This window comes from Phyllobates terribilis, unplaced genomic scaffold (assembly GCF_046119375.1).
Source record: "Phyllobates terribilis strain yellow unplaced genomic scaffold, ASM4611937v1 Scaffold_2__4_contigs__length_985480577, whole genome shotgun sequence".
Lineage (NCBI taxonomy): Eukaryota > Metazoa > Chordata > Amphibia > Anura > Dendrobatidae > Phyllobates > Phyllobates terribilis.
Window position 1 is genome coordinate 262,220,584 of NW_027362762.1, and position 15,769 is coordinate 262,236,352.

Consider the following 15,769-nt stretch of genomic DNA (forward strand, 5'->3'; position numbering starts at 1 on the left):
AACCTGTCGACTTGCGTCCAGAAATTGTACCACACTTATCCTTGGATTAAAGGTGGGATTGCCACTTAGCCTTTTTTTTTTGCTGGAGCTGAGCTGCAATAATCAACACTACCGAGAACAGTAGTGTAGTTGTTTCTGAAAAAATCATCCATCTTATTCCAATTCCGGACAACCCTTTTTGAAACTTATTTTTTGCTTTATGTATTTCCTCCACTTTTCTTATAGTTTTGGTAATTCTCCCCAATTATGCTAAATTAAATGTTCTTAGTCTGCATGAGTATGTCCTTATATATGCGCAAACCGATAAGGATGCACACACACACACACACACACACACACACACACACACACACACACACACACACACACACACACACACACACACACACACACACACACACACATACACACACACACACATACACACACACACACACACACACACACACACACACACACATACACATACACATACACATACACATACACATACACATACACATACACATACACATACACACACACACACATACATATACACACACACACACACACACACACACACACACACTCTTGAGAAAGGCTCACATTTGGAGCCGAAACGTTGCATCAGCTCTTATGGGCTAATCTTTTTTTTTTTTTTTTTTTTCGAAGATGAGTGGTGTCTTCATTTTTTGTATGTATATATATACATTCATACATTTTTCTCAAATTATTCTTAGATGCCAGTTCCATCCATAAACGTTTCAACAAGGTGGTCTTGGGACCCTGAAGAGGAGAGGAAGAGGCAGGAGAAATGGCACCAAGAGCAAGAAAAACTGTTGCAGGTAAAATTTTAAATGCAATTATTTATCTAAAAATTGATCATATATGTATAGTGGTCAAGCTCAGTTGAGGGAAACTAATCCTATTGCTTTTAATTAGGTTAAATTTTATTAATTTTAACAGGAATGTGGCATGCAAATTCCTATCAGGTGGGCCATAACCATATAAAATATGCCATTATGTCCATTTAGTTGAGATACTGGTAAGGGATTTATCTCCCTCCTTTTAGGTTTCATAACCATATAAAAGTTCACCTCAACCTTTATGTGGTCTATGGTCATAAATCAGCAAAAAGGAGTTAAAAAATAATAAATAGTTACAAATGCGTAATAGAATAAGGGTTTTCACTAATTTTCAATTAACTCCTCCTACAACCAGGAAAGCATAAAGCCTATAAAAGCCCATAGGCGCAACATTTTTCATGAAACCCAATTGCAAAATACATTTTTAGGTAAAAAAGAAAAATTGCTTCCAAAGGTATCCATATCCTTAAACTACTGTTGCATTTTAATTTTCAATATCTTGAAGTTTTTTTCTTTTCCACTTAACCTTTTCCCTCTGCATCCAATTTTTGTTTTTGCACTTTCATTTATTCCTCCCCTTCTTAGAGCCTTAACTTTTTTTTTGTCCATCTCCATAGCTGTATGAGAACGTAATTTTTGTAGGATGAGTTGCAGTTTTGAATACTACCATTCCTTTGACCATATAAAGTACTAGAAAATGGGGGTGGGAAAATTCCAAGTGTGTAAAATTGTGCAAGAAATTCAATGTTTTTGTGTTGTCTTTTTTATGGTACACATTCTGTGGTAAAAATTACAATGGTCAGAATGATTATGGTGATACCCAAAGTTGTATTGATTTTTTTTCATTTAAGTAGAGAGAAAAAAAATCTGAAAATCATAAAAAAAATAGATTTAAATTGAAAAAAGTTGAGTGTTTGTCACAATTTTTGTGTCCCAGTAGGGGACATTTGAAGGGTTATACTGTATATTGCAATACTGTACCATTGCAGTATATAATGTCAATCTCAGCCTGATTTGAAGCTCAGTATTTATCAAGATGGTGGCGATGGGGGCCTTCAGCCCCAGTCTGCCATGGTAATTTATTTGCACCCACTGATTGCGTTACAAAGCACCGATGGGAGCCAGTAAGCGCGAGTAATGGCGCATGTTCCATTTACATGCTGCTGTGAACCAGCATGTAAATAGCTGGTTCTGGCTGTTAAAAACAGATCCCCACATTCATGTACATATGTGATATTGCGTTAAGTAGTTTAAAGTGAACCAATCAGCAACTTTTACCTCTTCCCCACACTCAAAACAATTTACATGAAAGTGTATGTAAGTGTAAGATAAGCCAGCTAATCTTTTTCTGACACCAAAACACTGAGAAATCTTGAGTGGTAAATGCATTGAGGAGTGATGATGCCCTTACCACTATTCCGCCTTACTTGTATTCGCGAACTAGCAGTACCTTTCCCTTTTTCATTGACAAGTCCTTTGCTCTGGTACACTGCCACTGATCTGTCAATCAGCCTGGGGAGGATTCTGATACTTTGGGAATACAGTGAAGTCTTTGAAGCTGTAAGTCCATCATCACGCCCCCAAAGCACTTCCAGACCGAATTTTAAAATGCAGTTTCTTGCTGCTAGAGAAGCACTTTGGGGTCATAAAGGTATAGACTAGCTTATCTTTTAAAAATAATCTGTTAGCAGGTTTTTGCTATGTAGTCTGAGAACAGCATAAGGTAGGGGTTAAAACACAGATTTCAACGATGTGTCACATCAAGCTGTGTGCCGTTGTTTACTTACAATGAAGATTTCATCATCTGGTGATTATCATTGCCTGGACTACAGCAGTGCATGCATGTTAGTCTGACTCCGCCCCTTTTGTAATAAACAGCTCACTGTCAATAGACTATGTTCATAGAGCGCCTGGTGTGGGCAGGGACACTTTCTCAGTTCTGCTTCATGTTGCATCTAAGAACTCCTGCACCCAGTAAACTAAGTGATATATCATTGGGATTAGGGTCTTTTTGCCCACATTATGCTGCTCACAGATGAAGTTGCAAAAATCTTGTGACATATTCACTTTTAAAAGGTTGAACAGTCTTCTAAATGATTTTTTAAAAGGGGATGGGTGGTTGTCGGTTCCCTTTAATCTATTCACCTTAATATTCCAGAAAAGGTACAAGACAAATTTAGTGGGTAGAAAAATATGGTACTCCTTATATAATATCAAACAAAACCTGAAAATCTGCCATTATAAATCAAGTGCAATAGTAAAATGTTAGAATCATAAGGCCGGGAATTATGAGAACAACCGGTTACAGTAAAGAAAGAAAAAATAAAAGCGAAAAAATATATAAAAGGCAGGCAATGACACAGAAAAAGGTCAAAGATAGGCTACATATCTGAATAAAGTAGGTTAGGAGTGGAAAGAGGTCAACCTTGAGAGGGGAAAATGCATTTGTGCATCCTACAGCTTTACATTGCATATGTGCAAGTCCGTGCAGTGGAGAGACATTTCACATCAGTGATGTTAGCAGAGATCAAATATTCTCAAACAATAGAATGAACAAGTGCATAGACTGCTAAAATGTTTATATTAAATCTCCAAAAATGTATTGGCAGGAAAAATATAAGCGGGAACAAGAGAGACTTAAAGAAGAGTGGGAAAGGGCTCAGCAAGAAGCAGAGACTGGAAGACCTCCTGATCAGGTTTGACACATACATCATGTACTTTCTTTTTCCTATTTAGCTTTACACTTTTGATATTTTCATACATTTGTACTACTTGTTTGTAAAAGCAATGTGGGCTTTAACTGATGCACTATATGGGTGTCTTTTAAACTTCTTTAAGCTTGGGGAATATCTCCTTTTATACACAAGGGACTCAAGTGGCTAGTCCAAGTCACTGGTGAGTTGTCACTTTTATCTTTAATGATCGCTTCCCTGATGTGACACTGCTGAAGGGAAATTGTTTGAGCCTGAGGCTTTTTGTGCATGATAGGGTAGTTGGCCAAACCCATGTTTATTCCACAATTTTGTATGGGCAATGCAGTGTGGTTGGCCAAGTTAAGTCTTGGCTTCATGGTACCATGCAAACTGCATTCTAGAACAACATTTGAGGAAAATCTGCAGACCCATTCAATGTTTTTAATTCCGCTAGTTGTTTTCAGTTATGCAAAAATATTTAAAAAAAAGTCTACAAAAAGAGACCCTTCAAACATCAGAAAAAGTACTGCACTTTATGGAGAATGTCCTAACGCATACGTTTTAAATACCCTTTACCCTAATGCGAGATCTGCCTTGCAGCAGCCCATCTGAGTTGTACTGTAACCAGAATGGAGCTATGCATTATATGTTGCCTGTTTAGCAACTCCAGTCTGGCCAACAGATTTAGGCACTGAATTAATAGACTCCTATTTCAGCTGCTGATTACTTCTTTTAGCGCATTTGTAAATGGGCTTTCTAAACTAGTCAACTCATTGATGCCTTACAATTTTTACAGGAACCAGCGACTCTACATTTCCATACCAGCAGGTCCATGACTTCTTATACCCCTTCATACTTGAGAAAAGAGGGGTCTGAAGGTTCACTAAGCAGTGATGACAATTTTCAAGAAAACGAGAAAAGACGGGAAGAGGAACGTGAAAGAAAAAAGGAAGAGGAAAACGTGAGATATTTGGAAGCCCAACGTAGACAGGCAGAGGAGGAAGAGCGCAGGTGCCGGGCAGAGGAGGAAGAGCGCAAGCGTCGAACAGAGGAAGAGGAGCTCAAGCGCCGGGCAGAGGAATTAGAGCACAGAGTCCAGCAACAATTGGAAAGAAAAAGGCAAGACGAGGAACGAAGACAAAATGAGGAAGAACAAAAGAGACGTAGAGAAGTTGAATGGCAGAGGAAAAAAGAACAGGAGGAGGAACAGCAAAGGCTAAAATTACAGAGTGAACTAATTCAAAGACCAAACATCAGGTTAGCATTGTTAGCAAATGGTAAATCTCTTTAATGTAATTTTGTAATATTTTACTGTATTTTGGTGTCTACATTTTTTTTTAACATAATATTTTAACCTTTTTGTGTTTTTACCATAGTAAATGATGTAAACACTTTCCCTTACACACTAAATGAAATGCAAATATTTCAGTATATCCAGCAGCTCAGTAGAGTGGTTATTTAACCTCCCTTCTCTAGTAATAAAGCAACTGCTGACCTGTGCCAGTTCACACTGGAAAGTTGACAAGTAAACTGTTGGAAACTGGAAATCTCAGCGTATAGCAGGTGTTCCAGAAATATTTCAGAATTTTTGTGATCATGAAGTGTCACTTAAAGTATAAAAGTTAGCACCACAAATTAACAATTAAAACATTTGCCTATAAAATCTTGATATTTATATGTAGCTCTTTGATTAATACTTCTTTTGAAGTGTACCTTTCATGTCAAAAGTTCTAGACTTTTACAGAAAGAAACCAGAAGTGATCATTGATTGCCCTGTTTTCTTTCCGCTCTGAGTGATGCAGAATGGACCCGGCACTAAGCGGAGTCCTGAAGCCCTTTTGTTCTAACATTCAGTTTTAGGCCTTTGCATTGTATCCCAGTGATGATTTTGACATTCAATATCTGTTAGAAGTTGTCTAAAATAAATGGACTCTGAAGACTAATGGTTCTAAAAATGGGTATAAAAAAGTAATGTAAAAAGAAAACCCTAAAATTGACATGATGGATTGCAAATAGTGATGAGCGAGTATGTTCGGTTAACCCTTTCGCCGAGTATACTCGGCCGAGCACCGAGTATTTATAGAATGCTCGGGCTTTAAGTTTTCATCGCTCCGTGAACATGATTTGCGACTGTTTGACAGATTTAATACATGTGAGGAATGCTGGAAAAACAGGCATTCCTAACATGTATTAAATCTGTCAAACAGTCGCAAATCATGTTCACGGAGCGACAAAAACTTAAAGCCCGAGCATTCTATAAATACTCTGTGCTCGGCCGAGTATACTCGGCGAAAGGGTTAACCGAACATACTCGCTCATCACTAGTTGCAAACCTTGCTTTGATAGCCACTTGCATACAAAAATGTTGTAAATTGTTGTTAGAGGGCTGTAATACATTTCATTAAATTCAATAAAAATATTTTCTATGGCTTGTACTTACAGTTCTTACTCAAGATTATCAAGGACATTTGATGATTCTGATTATACATCATACAACAGGTAGGTAGTAGATGATAAAAAAAAAATGAAGAAAAAAAAGAAATTGCCACCTAGGGTTTTTTCTTTTGTGTGTTGGAAACGGCATTATATTAATTTTAGTTTTCTTCATGGCCCTGAAGGAGAGGCATATAAACAGACAATGCACCAGCCCCTACTGTACAACGCAGTGCATAGGATAATAGCACATGTACAGTGCCTTTCAATGGAAGCTGCTGATGGACTAGTGTGGCTACATGGCCTTATCAGTGGCCATGAACAAGAGAGCGCCTCATGTTCCCTTGAAAACTACTTTTGTTTTGTGTTTTTTATGCCCACAGTAAATGTATTCCTATCAAACTAATAACTATACTTACAAGTGAAATAACCCATACTTATATCTGTGTACTTGACACAGATGGCTAGCTGTGAGGGCCCTTTGACACTGTGTTCTTTCTCATGTTCGATGGCCCTGTGGGGGCTTGCGTCTGAACCCCCCGCAAAACGAGATTCGGACTTATGCGCTGTCGGGGCCATTGACTATAATGGTGCAGACTGAGCCTACATGTTCTCCGTCGTGCATCATTTACGTCCGTAATATGCCCATTGCAGGCGGACGCCAAGACACACTGCTATGTCTAGTTGTTGTAGAATCCCTTTTGATGGGGCCACCGAACGTGGAAAGAGCAGTGTGTGAAACTGCCCTCACTGTATAGAAACACATTAAACAATGTTTTCCTTATCTTTAATATGCAACCATTTCCTTCTAACATGACTATTTAAAGGTCCAAAAAAATGGACCTTTAAAGAGACCTATTAGAAGGAAATAAAGTGCACATTAAAATGCAGTTGAAGAAACCATCTTTTAGTATGTCCTTTCCCATAATATGACTACAACCTGTAATGTCAGGACCCCTTGTAGAGTAAAGGTCATATCTGGTTATAAATTTACGATCATTTCCACAGCTTTTTTTTTGTGATTCTAATACGAACTGTGAAGCAGTTTGTGCTTTCCTTCAAAGATGCGTAAAATTATGCATTTTTTTATTTTTATACGCATGCGTGAGCTTCGTGCAACGTTAATAAGACCACAATATATTCTTTCAGTGAATGTTGGTGATTTTGCCATGGTCTCATCTAATATATTTTCTTAGCACCAAATTTAGGGATACCTCTGATTCATCAGGTTATCCGGCTCAAAAAAACGGTAAGCATTGGCTTATTATATATATTTTTAGAATTTTATTATATTAACTTGTACAATATTGACAATTTCTGTATTTTTTTCTTTTTATTATTCATATACTGCTATTACATTATTCTTGTAATTTGTGGTATAATGTCATTGCGCCACACGAATGCAAGTTTGCAAAGCATACAAATGTGCCTAGATATGTTGTGCATATTGTCCCTCATTGGACTAGTTTATACTGACCCTAACATGATGATATAAAAAATGCCAAAGTAAATTGTAGGCTCATCATATGTTAACTGTGATAAATTTAGAATTTAAATCAATTGGTTAATAATGCTCCCATTTAATATTATTATGCTGTATAGTTAAAATAAATGAGCATAAAATACCAGTGAGTCACTTATTATATATAGGAGGACATGGGATGGCGGAGTATGGTTTTGCTGACTGGGTATTTGAAGAACAACAAAACAAGACACATACTGTGAATCCTCAGCTAAAAAAACTCCCATCAGAAATGGAAAAACAAAAATTCTCTCAGATGAGGGATTATCCGAGCCAAGGTGGGCATTGCTTGGCTTCTCCGCTTATCCATGTCTAATAAGGATTTTTTCAAGAGATATATACTATTGGCCGGTTGTTCTCCAGAGGCTTGAATATTGACAGGGTGCTGCTTTCTTATATACACTCTATTGCCTTCACGGAAATGTACCTATAGAAGGTGCTGCTGCATTTCTAGGTTTTTTAGGAGCCCATTACTCAGATGTGGAATAAAGAAACTTGTAATAAATAGTACATGACACATAGTAACCAATATTCCCCAATGATGTTCCTTAGAAAGCTGGCCTCACTCCGAGCTGTACAGTGCTATTGACCAAACTGCCTTATGTTTTTTGTTGCAGACAGCAGCCAAGAATTTGAAACGACATGGTCAGTGGGTGGATCACAAAAAGATGGCGCTGCAGAACTGGATAGACAGCAAGTAATCAAAGACATGAGGAAGAAAGCACCTCTTAACACTGACAACAGCTGGATCAGGCAGCGGAGCTCCAGTGTCACAAAAGACACCTCCTCTCTTCCAAACTTAATGAGAAGGTAAACTTTGTCTTAGTTAATTAAAAATGTCTCCTTGTAGGGTATTGATGGTCATTCTGACAGATGCAATCAAACTTTGTCCATTTGCCCTGTTAGGGTAAATGGACATTGTAGAAGGGGTCTGCTGCTCATGTCCCTCCTATCAACCAGAATGGAAAGCCACTCTGTAAGAGTCTCTAGAGTCGTATCGGAATGGCCAGCTTGTTCCACTACATTTTACCTATAGGGAAATGTCTTGCTGGCTGCTATTACTCTTGCAGTCAGGAGTGTTTCCATTAAAAATTTCCAATGTTTAGAGGCAATCACACATATATTCTGTTTCCTGCCATGTAATTCTTTGATTTGTGTTCTTCTCTAAGACTAGCTCGTTGATTGCGTTACAGATCAGAATGTAGCCAAAGTATGCTCCATTATATCATGCTAAACTCTGCTGTGATTTCCTATTACAGAGGGGAATCACTAGACAACCTAGACTCTGACTCAAGTTCACGGAGACAGCCATCTTGGGCAAACCATTCATCATCCTATAATTCCTTATCATCCAGTCAAGACTTCGGGCAACCCTCCCAGGGGCTGTCCACTTCTAATCGCACATACATGCGCAATCCATCTTCCAGCCTTCCACAGGTTTCTTCTGGCTCCGGATCATTCTCTCAATCCTCTGTGGCATCATCGAGTTTGCCTCGGAATCAGAGTTCCACACAGACGTCTGGTCAACAGCGCAACAAGTAAGCACACAGATTTTCAATAGGTTTTTTTCTATATTTTTTTTTTTTTAATTAGAAAATAAACTTTGCATTGCATATACAGTACTTCAGATCACAACCTTTACGATTATTTAAATAATCCTGGATGCCAATGAACTGTAGTTGGTAGTTTTATTAAAGGGCACGCACTAAAAAAAAAAAAAAAAAAAAAGGGGCTTCTTTTCCTTCTGATTCCGAAATACAAATTATCTTACTAGTATAAGATATACTTGCCAGTTTTCTGGGGAAAAAATTATGGCACACTCTGTATGTATGATATAATTTACAACTTTAACTGCCACTCATGCCACTTTTTAAAATGTTTGTAGAATGTACTATAATTTACACCAGAGAGGTGAATAAATTACAGTGCCAATCTATGCCAGCACATGGCTGACATTGATTTGATATTTTTTTTAGCACACATACCCCAAGCAATGCATCTAATTTTTTATGAATAATGTGCCTCTTAATAAAAAGTATGCCAGCGTAAAATGTGCCTAATTTACTAAGACAAGAGTAAGGTTCGCTGGTCTTAATGAATATTCACCACTGTATTTCCCAAACAGGTACTGCTGCCTAAGTAGGCTAGTTGCCCAATTAGAGCTGCGGGATTTCCATGTGAATTCAGCTCTTGTTTTGTCCGTGAAATGCCATAGTGTGAACGTGCTCTTACACTTTGCACATATACCAGCTTATAGTGTGGCTCATTTCTTTGGTTTTGCTGTAATCTTTTGTACAAACAGGAGGTGTGGCTCCCCCTCTCTGAGCTAAGTATTTCATCTGTATAGCTTCCCATGGATGGGTGTCTCAGTTGGGGCCTGTCCTGCTCTGCCCTTATTCACATTGACGTCATTTGACACAAGGTTTTAATACTAGAGACAGGTTAGGACTGTCCCGATGGGTACACCTTGTCATGGTGGGATGGCTTTTATGCTCTTTTGATCAAAATAGAGTGTGAACGTGCTCTTACACTTTTACCAGCTTTATAGTCCTGCTCATTTCTTTAGTTTTGTAGTAATACCAGACAGCCTGTCTGTTTATCTGAATGTACCTTTGATACACTTGAATTTTTTTTTGTATAATATAATTTAGCAAATGACTTTTGATTTTATAATTACATTTTGTTTTGCCTGCTTTCATTTACCAACTGAACAACTCTTCACTCATGAAGTTCCTAATACCGTGCGCTGACTTTGGTCTGTAAAGGAAGCGTGATTTTATTTACCCATTGATGAATTTCTGCATTCCAGAGCATCTGTCAGCTTTCAGACAAGGGCTCAGTTATTTTCTTATTCTGTATCTAGGTCAGTGAGCGGGAAGAAATTGTGCTCTTACTGTAATAAAAATTTGGGCAAAGGAGCGGCCATGATCATCGAATCTCTTGGTCTTTGTTTTCATTTACATTGTTTTAAGGTGAGACATTGAGGACATCTGAACTAATCCTCCAATAACTAACTGAACTGCCGTGGCTGCGGGTATTAACATTAATCATTTCTTTGTGTCAGACAATATTCCATGAAACAACCTTGTAAATAAGTAAAGGAATTTCCAGCAAGTAGAGGGAAATTTGATTCAGACATTGCCGAAATTACATTTTGAACAGTTGCTGGTTTATTAGGATAACTGAGATAAGAGAGAAAAGTTGTGGCTAACTTTTTACTGTTTAAGTATTTGTGTATATTTGTATTTATGCACCAAAACTGGAGTTTATGAAAGCTACAGCAATCAGCTTTTACCTTTTATTCTTGTAACGCATTACCCAATCCATTATCTTTTAGGCTGTACATCCACTTTCCGGTAATCTCATGCTGATTAGCGGGTTTACAAAAACCCTTATTTAGTTGCATGACTTTGCTGGTAATAATTGCAGTTTTTGCCACAAAACCATACTCCTATTACCACTATGTTAATGGCCAAAAGTTTTTTTAGGACAAGTTGCAGGGTTATCCCTAATCTCAGGCGATCATTTAACTAGCTATTCGAAAAGCCTGCTCACTGCTTCTCTGCATATTTCATTCACATGCAGCTGCCAGAACATGGGAATTCATAGGCTTCATAGAAATAACGTTATATGACGCAGTTCTAATCATCTTGGAGCAAAGATGGAAGTCAACAGGGGGTTGCAAAAGTAGAAAAACTCTATGGTGCAGGCTGATTTTTCACATGAATGGAGAAATAAAAGTTTCTTCTTTCTTGCCCTCCTCGTGAGTGCTGTCGTCGTACCATGATGGTTAGATATTTTCACAAGTGGATTCCTTGGCGGTTAGCTGACTTTGTCGTTCGTGTTGTCCTGAGAGCGCTTTGGACAACTTTTGTTTTCTAGTACATGACACAATTCTGTCACCATCTCATTTGTAACAGTTTGTAGAAATACTGATGTGGAAGTAAAAAACCAAATCCCATACTCGCATATACAGTGAATGCAGTATATATAGATACTTATGTTTTTGTATGAGAACTACAGAAACTTCTATTCCCTTCTGAAGGCAAAACGCCTCCCCAGACACCATGTCACAGATATCAGTCAGACGGAGATGAATCTGATGCAGACCTGGTTCTGTTCCTATCCCTTGTGGATTGAAGCTGCCCTGAAGCAAAGCTTCACTTTTAGACTTGTAAAAACCATCTTTCCGTGCTGTCATGAAGACAGTGTCTCCACTGTTTTACACTTAGCACAGACAAAGCCAGAAATGAATTCTTGTCTGATTAAATGCAAATCTGTGTGCAGCTGGATGATATGAGGATATTTCTTCCTCTTCTCAGTTTATTCTAATCAAGCCAGTAATAAGAGTGCAGCTTCTTGTTAACATGAATTTATTCTCTGGATTTACAACATTTATCAGTGTTTGATTTCATGGAATATTTCTGTAGCACGTCAGTTTACCTAGTGCCAATCTGCCGGTGCATCGTGCTGGATACTGTTCCCTACCTAACATTCATCACCTCTGCATAAAATTACAACAGAAGCTGATCGCTCTGCCTGGCTGCTGCTTTACCTACTAATGATTTGGGTTGCTTTGCTGCTTTTACTCAGTCATTTCAGGCTTTGCTAGATGCATCCTGTAAGTTGGTTTACCATCCAGAGGCCTAGCAATGTTTTGTGCTGTAAGCCACTCATTTTTCTGCATTTATTTTTCTTTTCTAGTGTGTCGCCTGTGAAACAGACCTCGGAGGTACCCAGTCTGGAGCAGAAGTTAGAATTCGGAACAACGAGTTGTACTGCAACAGCTGCTACATTAAATTTAAATGTACGTTTGCATGACATGTATTTGTATTGATTTTCATCTCCTGCTGGCAGTTCATCCCACATTTGACATGTAGCTCACTGTTTTATTATTAAAGGGAATTTCTCACTAGATTTATGGTGCCCTATCTGAGGGCTGCATAAATGGTGACACAGACCTTGATTCTAGTGCTATATATCTTACTTTATTACTTTTGCCATAGTCTTATAATCTCTAGTTATCTGCTCCAGAGCCTGCAGTACTTTATATCATGTGCACACATTGCTGGAGTTCTTAATATTCATGAATTGTGGTATATTCTCATAGAAATGAATGGACAGCCTCATACATGCACGCCCACCTCACTCCATTCTTTCATCACCTGTTGCTGCAACATTTCTTGACTCTTTCTGGTGATGGGTATGAGTCCTGTGGATATCCTATATAGCTGATGCAACATGGAGTCTTTGCCATGAGGCCAGAAATCACTCTATGCCACTGCTGCATTGTGGTACAGTGCAAGTGAAAGGGGATTACGACTCATCAGGTATCGTGACAAGCAAGTCGCAAAAAAAATCCAACTGGTTCACATTTTTTGCAATTTACTTGTGGCAGTACCTTGCCAGGGTGCCCTTTTACACCATTTACTTGCACTATGCTGCACAATGTAGAAGTAGCATACAGCGATCCTTGCCTATACGACCCTTATCATTACCCCCAAAAAGGTCACCTTTTATCCCCAACCAAAATACCTATGATGGGTATACTCCTTTAAAGTCTGTCAGCTCTCATGACATGACTTAAGAAATACTTGAATTTTAAATGACAATTCTTGTACAGTGTCAGACTGCATTGACTTCTCACTTCATAATTGGAATGGTAGCAACCAGGTTTCAATTTACTCACACTCTTTCAGGAAAAATAACAGGGATGACACGGTGCAAAAGATGATTTGAGTTAGCATATTCTGTAAATTTGATAAAAATGTTCAGTATTTTTAAGTGCCTAGAAAATCTGAATAAGACCTTCTATCCACTACTAGTTCACACAAGTCTTGTCCTCCACGGTTCTTTTTGTCTTGCTTGGAAGCATGTAAATAGAGCATAAATCCATGGTACTGAGAAGGCTAGTAGTGCTGGAGACAACCCCTGGGAGAGCTATCATAGCTGTTGAGCTTTTCTGAACTCGCACTGGAACAGCTGAAGAGGATTATTTAAATTCTAGCATGCTATTCCTGGTCTAAGGGTTGTCTCATAATCTGAAATGGATAAAATTGCAAAGTGCTTGATAAAACAAGCAAATTATCGGTTATTAAAAATCCTCTCCATTCTCAAGACTGGAGGAATGTTTAATCTATAGTTTACTGCTCGATGCCTAGGCTACCGGCCACTTCTTCAGTCTGTTAGTGGTGGCTAGTCTCCTAGCTAAGGATGGCAGCACTTGAGGATTGCAGCTTGCAGACACTGCTCTGAATCTGGCTGGCTGCATCTGCTTATTGCATCAGAGAACGTACAGTTCTGTCAATTGTCAGTTGTGCATCATCCCATAGCAAACAGGCTGCCGAGAGGTGCGCATCTAAAAATGCATAATAAGCCAACCCCCTATAAACGTTCTCTTTACTCTTTCCAAAGTGACTAGAAGGAAGGGATAGCTATAAAAGGGAGAGAAATAAAAAAAAAAAAACTCCCCTGCAGCTCTAGTGGACTAGTGGTGATGGCTTTTCCATACTTGGAGAATGGTAGGACATACTGATCAGCGAGGTATGTTTTGTTAACCCTTTCACCGAGTGTGCTCGGCCGAGCACAGAGTAGTTACAGCTGCTCGGTGATATGGTTGAATCACTCCCGTGTGCATGATTTGCGACTGTTTGACAGCTTTAATACGTGTGAGGAATGTCTATTTCTTACACATTCCTCACATGTATTAAAGTTGTCAAACAGTCGCAAGTCATGCACACAGGAGTGATTCAACTATATCACCGAGCATCTGTAACTACTCGGTGCTCGGCCGAGCATACTCGGTGAAAGGGTTAACAAAACATACTCGCTCATCACTAGTAGGACATCATTACTTCTAGTCCAAATGGAGACTACAAGAGCGATAGGGATTCTGAGAGGCAAGTAACATCCATTAAGCATCTATGCGAAGTAATATAATGCAGAAGGGTTATTAACAGTCACATTATTATGCAACCTGGCAAGTACTTGCCCCTGGCTTACTACTGTTTACTAACTAGCTTTCCCTTTCCTACATAGCCGGACACCCCACCTCCATGTGAAGGGCTCTTCATCACAGAACCGCTTCTAGAAATAGCAGAAGAGGATTGATCTGACAAGGATGGAAATCTATAAGCACAAGCTGGATGTGTGCTTTCTACAGCTTATATGTTATATATAAGAAATGACATTGCAGTTGCCTTTTGTTGTATTACCTCATTAACCAGATTTCTTTGTGGTATATTTATGAGAGGGTAATCAAATCTAAGGGGCATGTTGTACTTTCAGTGTTCTGAATTCTGTATGTAAAAAGGCCGCTTTCATTAAATTTCAAAATATTTTTGAGCCCTTTTTCACCTGTCTTTCCATAGGGTATTTTCAATAGAAAGTTTAACAGATTTTTGAATTAAGACTTCTGTTGCCTTCATCGTTCTGAACAATATTTACTCTCTATAGCAAAGTGAGATTATATTGAAATGTATGTGAATGTATGGTTCTATATTTATATAGACATGTAGCACACTATAAGGTATCACTGCTTTGTGGGGAGGTGCAGGCTTGTTTCTGATACCAGTTTTCTAAATATCAAAATCTATGCAAGAATTGTGATGTAACACAAATTTTCTCTAACCTTATTTTCTTTCTGAAATTATTTGTTAAAAAAACATTTATTTTCAGCAGAGTTTTCTGTAACTATAAAATATTTTCTGATTTACTTTTGTAAATAAAATTGTGGCTGCATTTAAATCAGAAATTTTGGATGCTTTTTTTTCCTCTTTACCCATGAAACAAAAAGATGGGTCCTGATATTCTTATTTAACAAAAAGTAATTCATGAGCCTCCTCCATTTCTTGTTTGAGATACTTGAGGAAAATGTCACCAGATTCATACTGCCCAAACTACAGGCAAGCATGAATCGCAGCCAGGTATATTCTGTGAGATAAAGATTCGACCAGGGACCATAGACAAAGCAGACCAGTCTAGTGCTGCCTCCAACTGGCTTTTTCCAGCACTGCTGCAGGTGATTGACTGGTCTCTCCCTCGCATGGACATAGGAGGATAACTGCTGCAGCGCTGGGAAGAGACGGACTAGTCTGGTGTCCGCCTATGATCCACAGCTGGATCTTCAAAATATGTTTTCTCTTAAACTCTTTAGTTGCAATCGTGCAAGCTGGCTCTGATTAATGCTATCCGCAGTTTGGGCAGCATGAATCGCCAGACAGATTCCCTTTAACACGGGAGTTATTAAGCAAGTCCAATTTTAGAGGAAGTTT

At 38.5% G+C, this 15,769-nt stretch overlaps 1 protein-coding gene across 10 annotated transcripts in view; it reads left to right on the top strand.

The window, feature by feature from the left end:
• LMO7 (LIM domain 7) overlaps window positions 1-15,246 on the top strand; it is a 198,168-nt gene extending 182,922 nt beyond the window's left edge. For 5 of the 10 annotated variants that reach the window (XM_073663991.1, XM_073664004.1, XM_073664012.1 and 2 more), the window contains 10 exons: window positions 723-827; window positions 3,458-3,544; window positions 4,338-4,798; window positions 5,984-6,040; window positions 7,171-7,223; window positions 8,114-8,306; window positions 8,756-9,034; window positions 10,360-10,468; window positions 12,201-12,303; window positions 14,535-15,246. In XM_073663991.1, coding sequence (XP_073520092.1) covers window positions 723-827; window positions 3,458-3,544; window positions 4,338-4,798; window positions 5,984-6,040; window positions 7,171-7,223; window positions 8,114-8,306; window positions 8,756-9,034; window positions 10,360-10,468; window positions 12,201-12,303; window positions 14,535-14,557 — 1,470 coding nt within the window. In that variant the 3' untranslated portion in view covers window positions 14,558-15,246. The remainder of the gene's footprint in view (window positions 1-722; window positions 828-3,457; window positions 3,545-4,337; window positions 4,799-5,983; window positions 6,041-7,170; window positions 7,224-8,113; window positions 8,307-8,755; window positions 9,035-10,359; window positions 10,469-12,200; window positions 12,304-14,534) is intronic. The other 5 variants (XM_073664020.1, XM_073664028.1, XM_073664044.1 and 2 more) reach the window with 3 other exon arrangements.
• The last annotated feature ends 523 nt before the right edge of the window (window positions 15,247-15,769 follow it).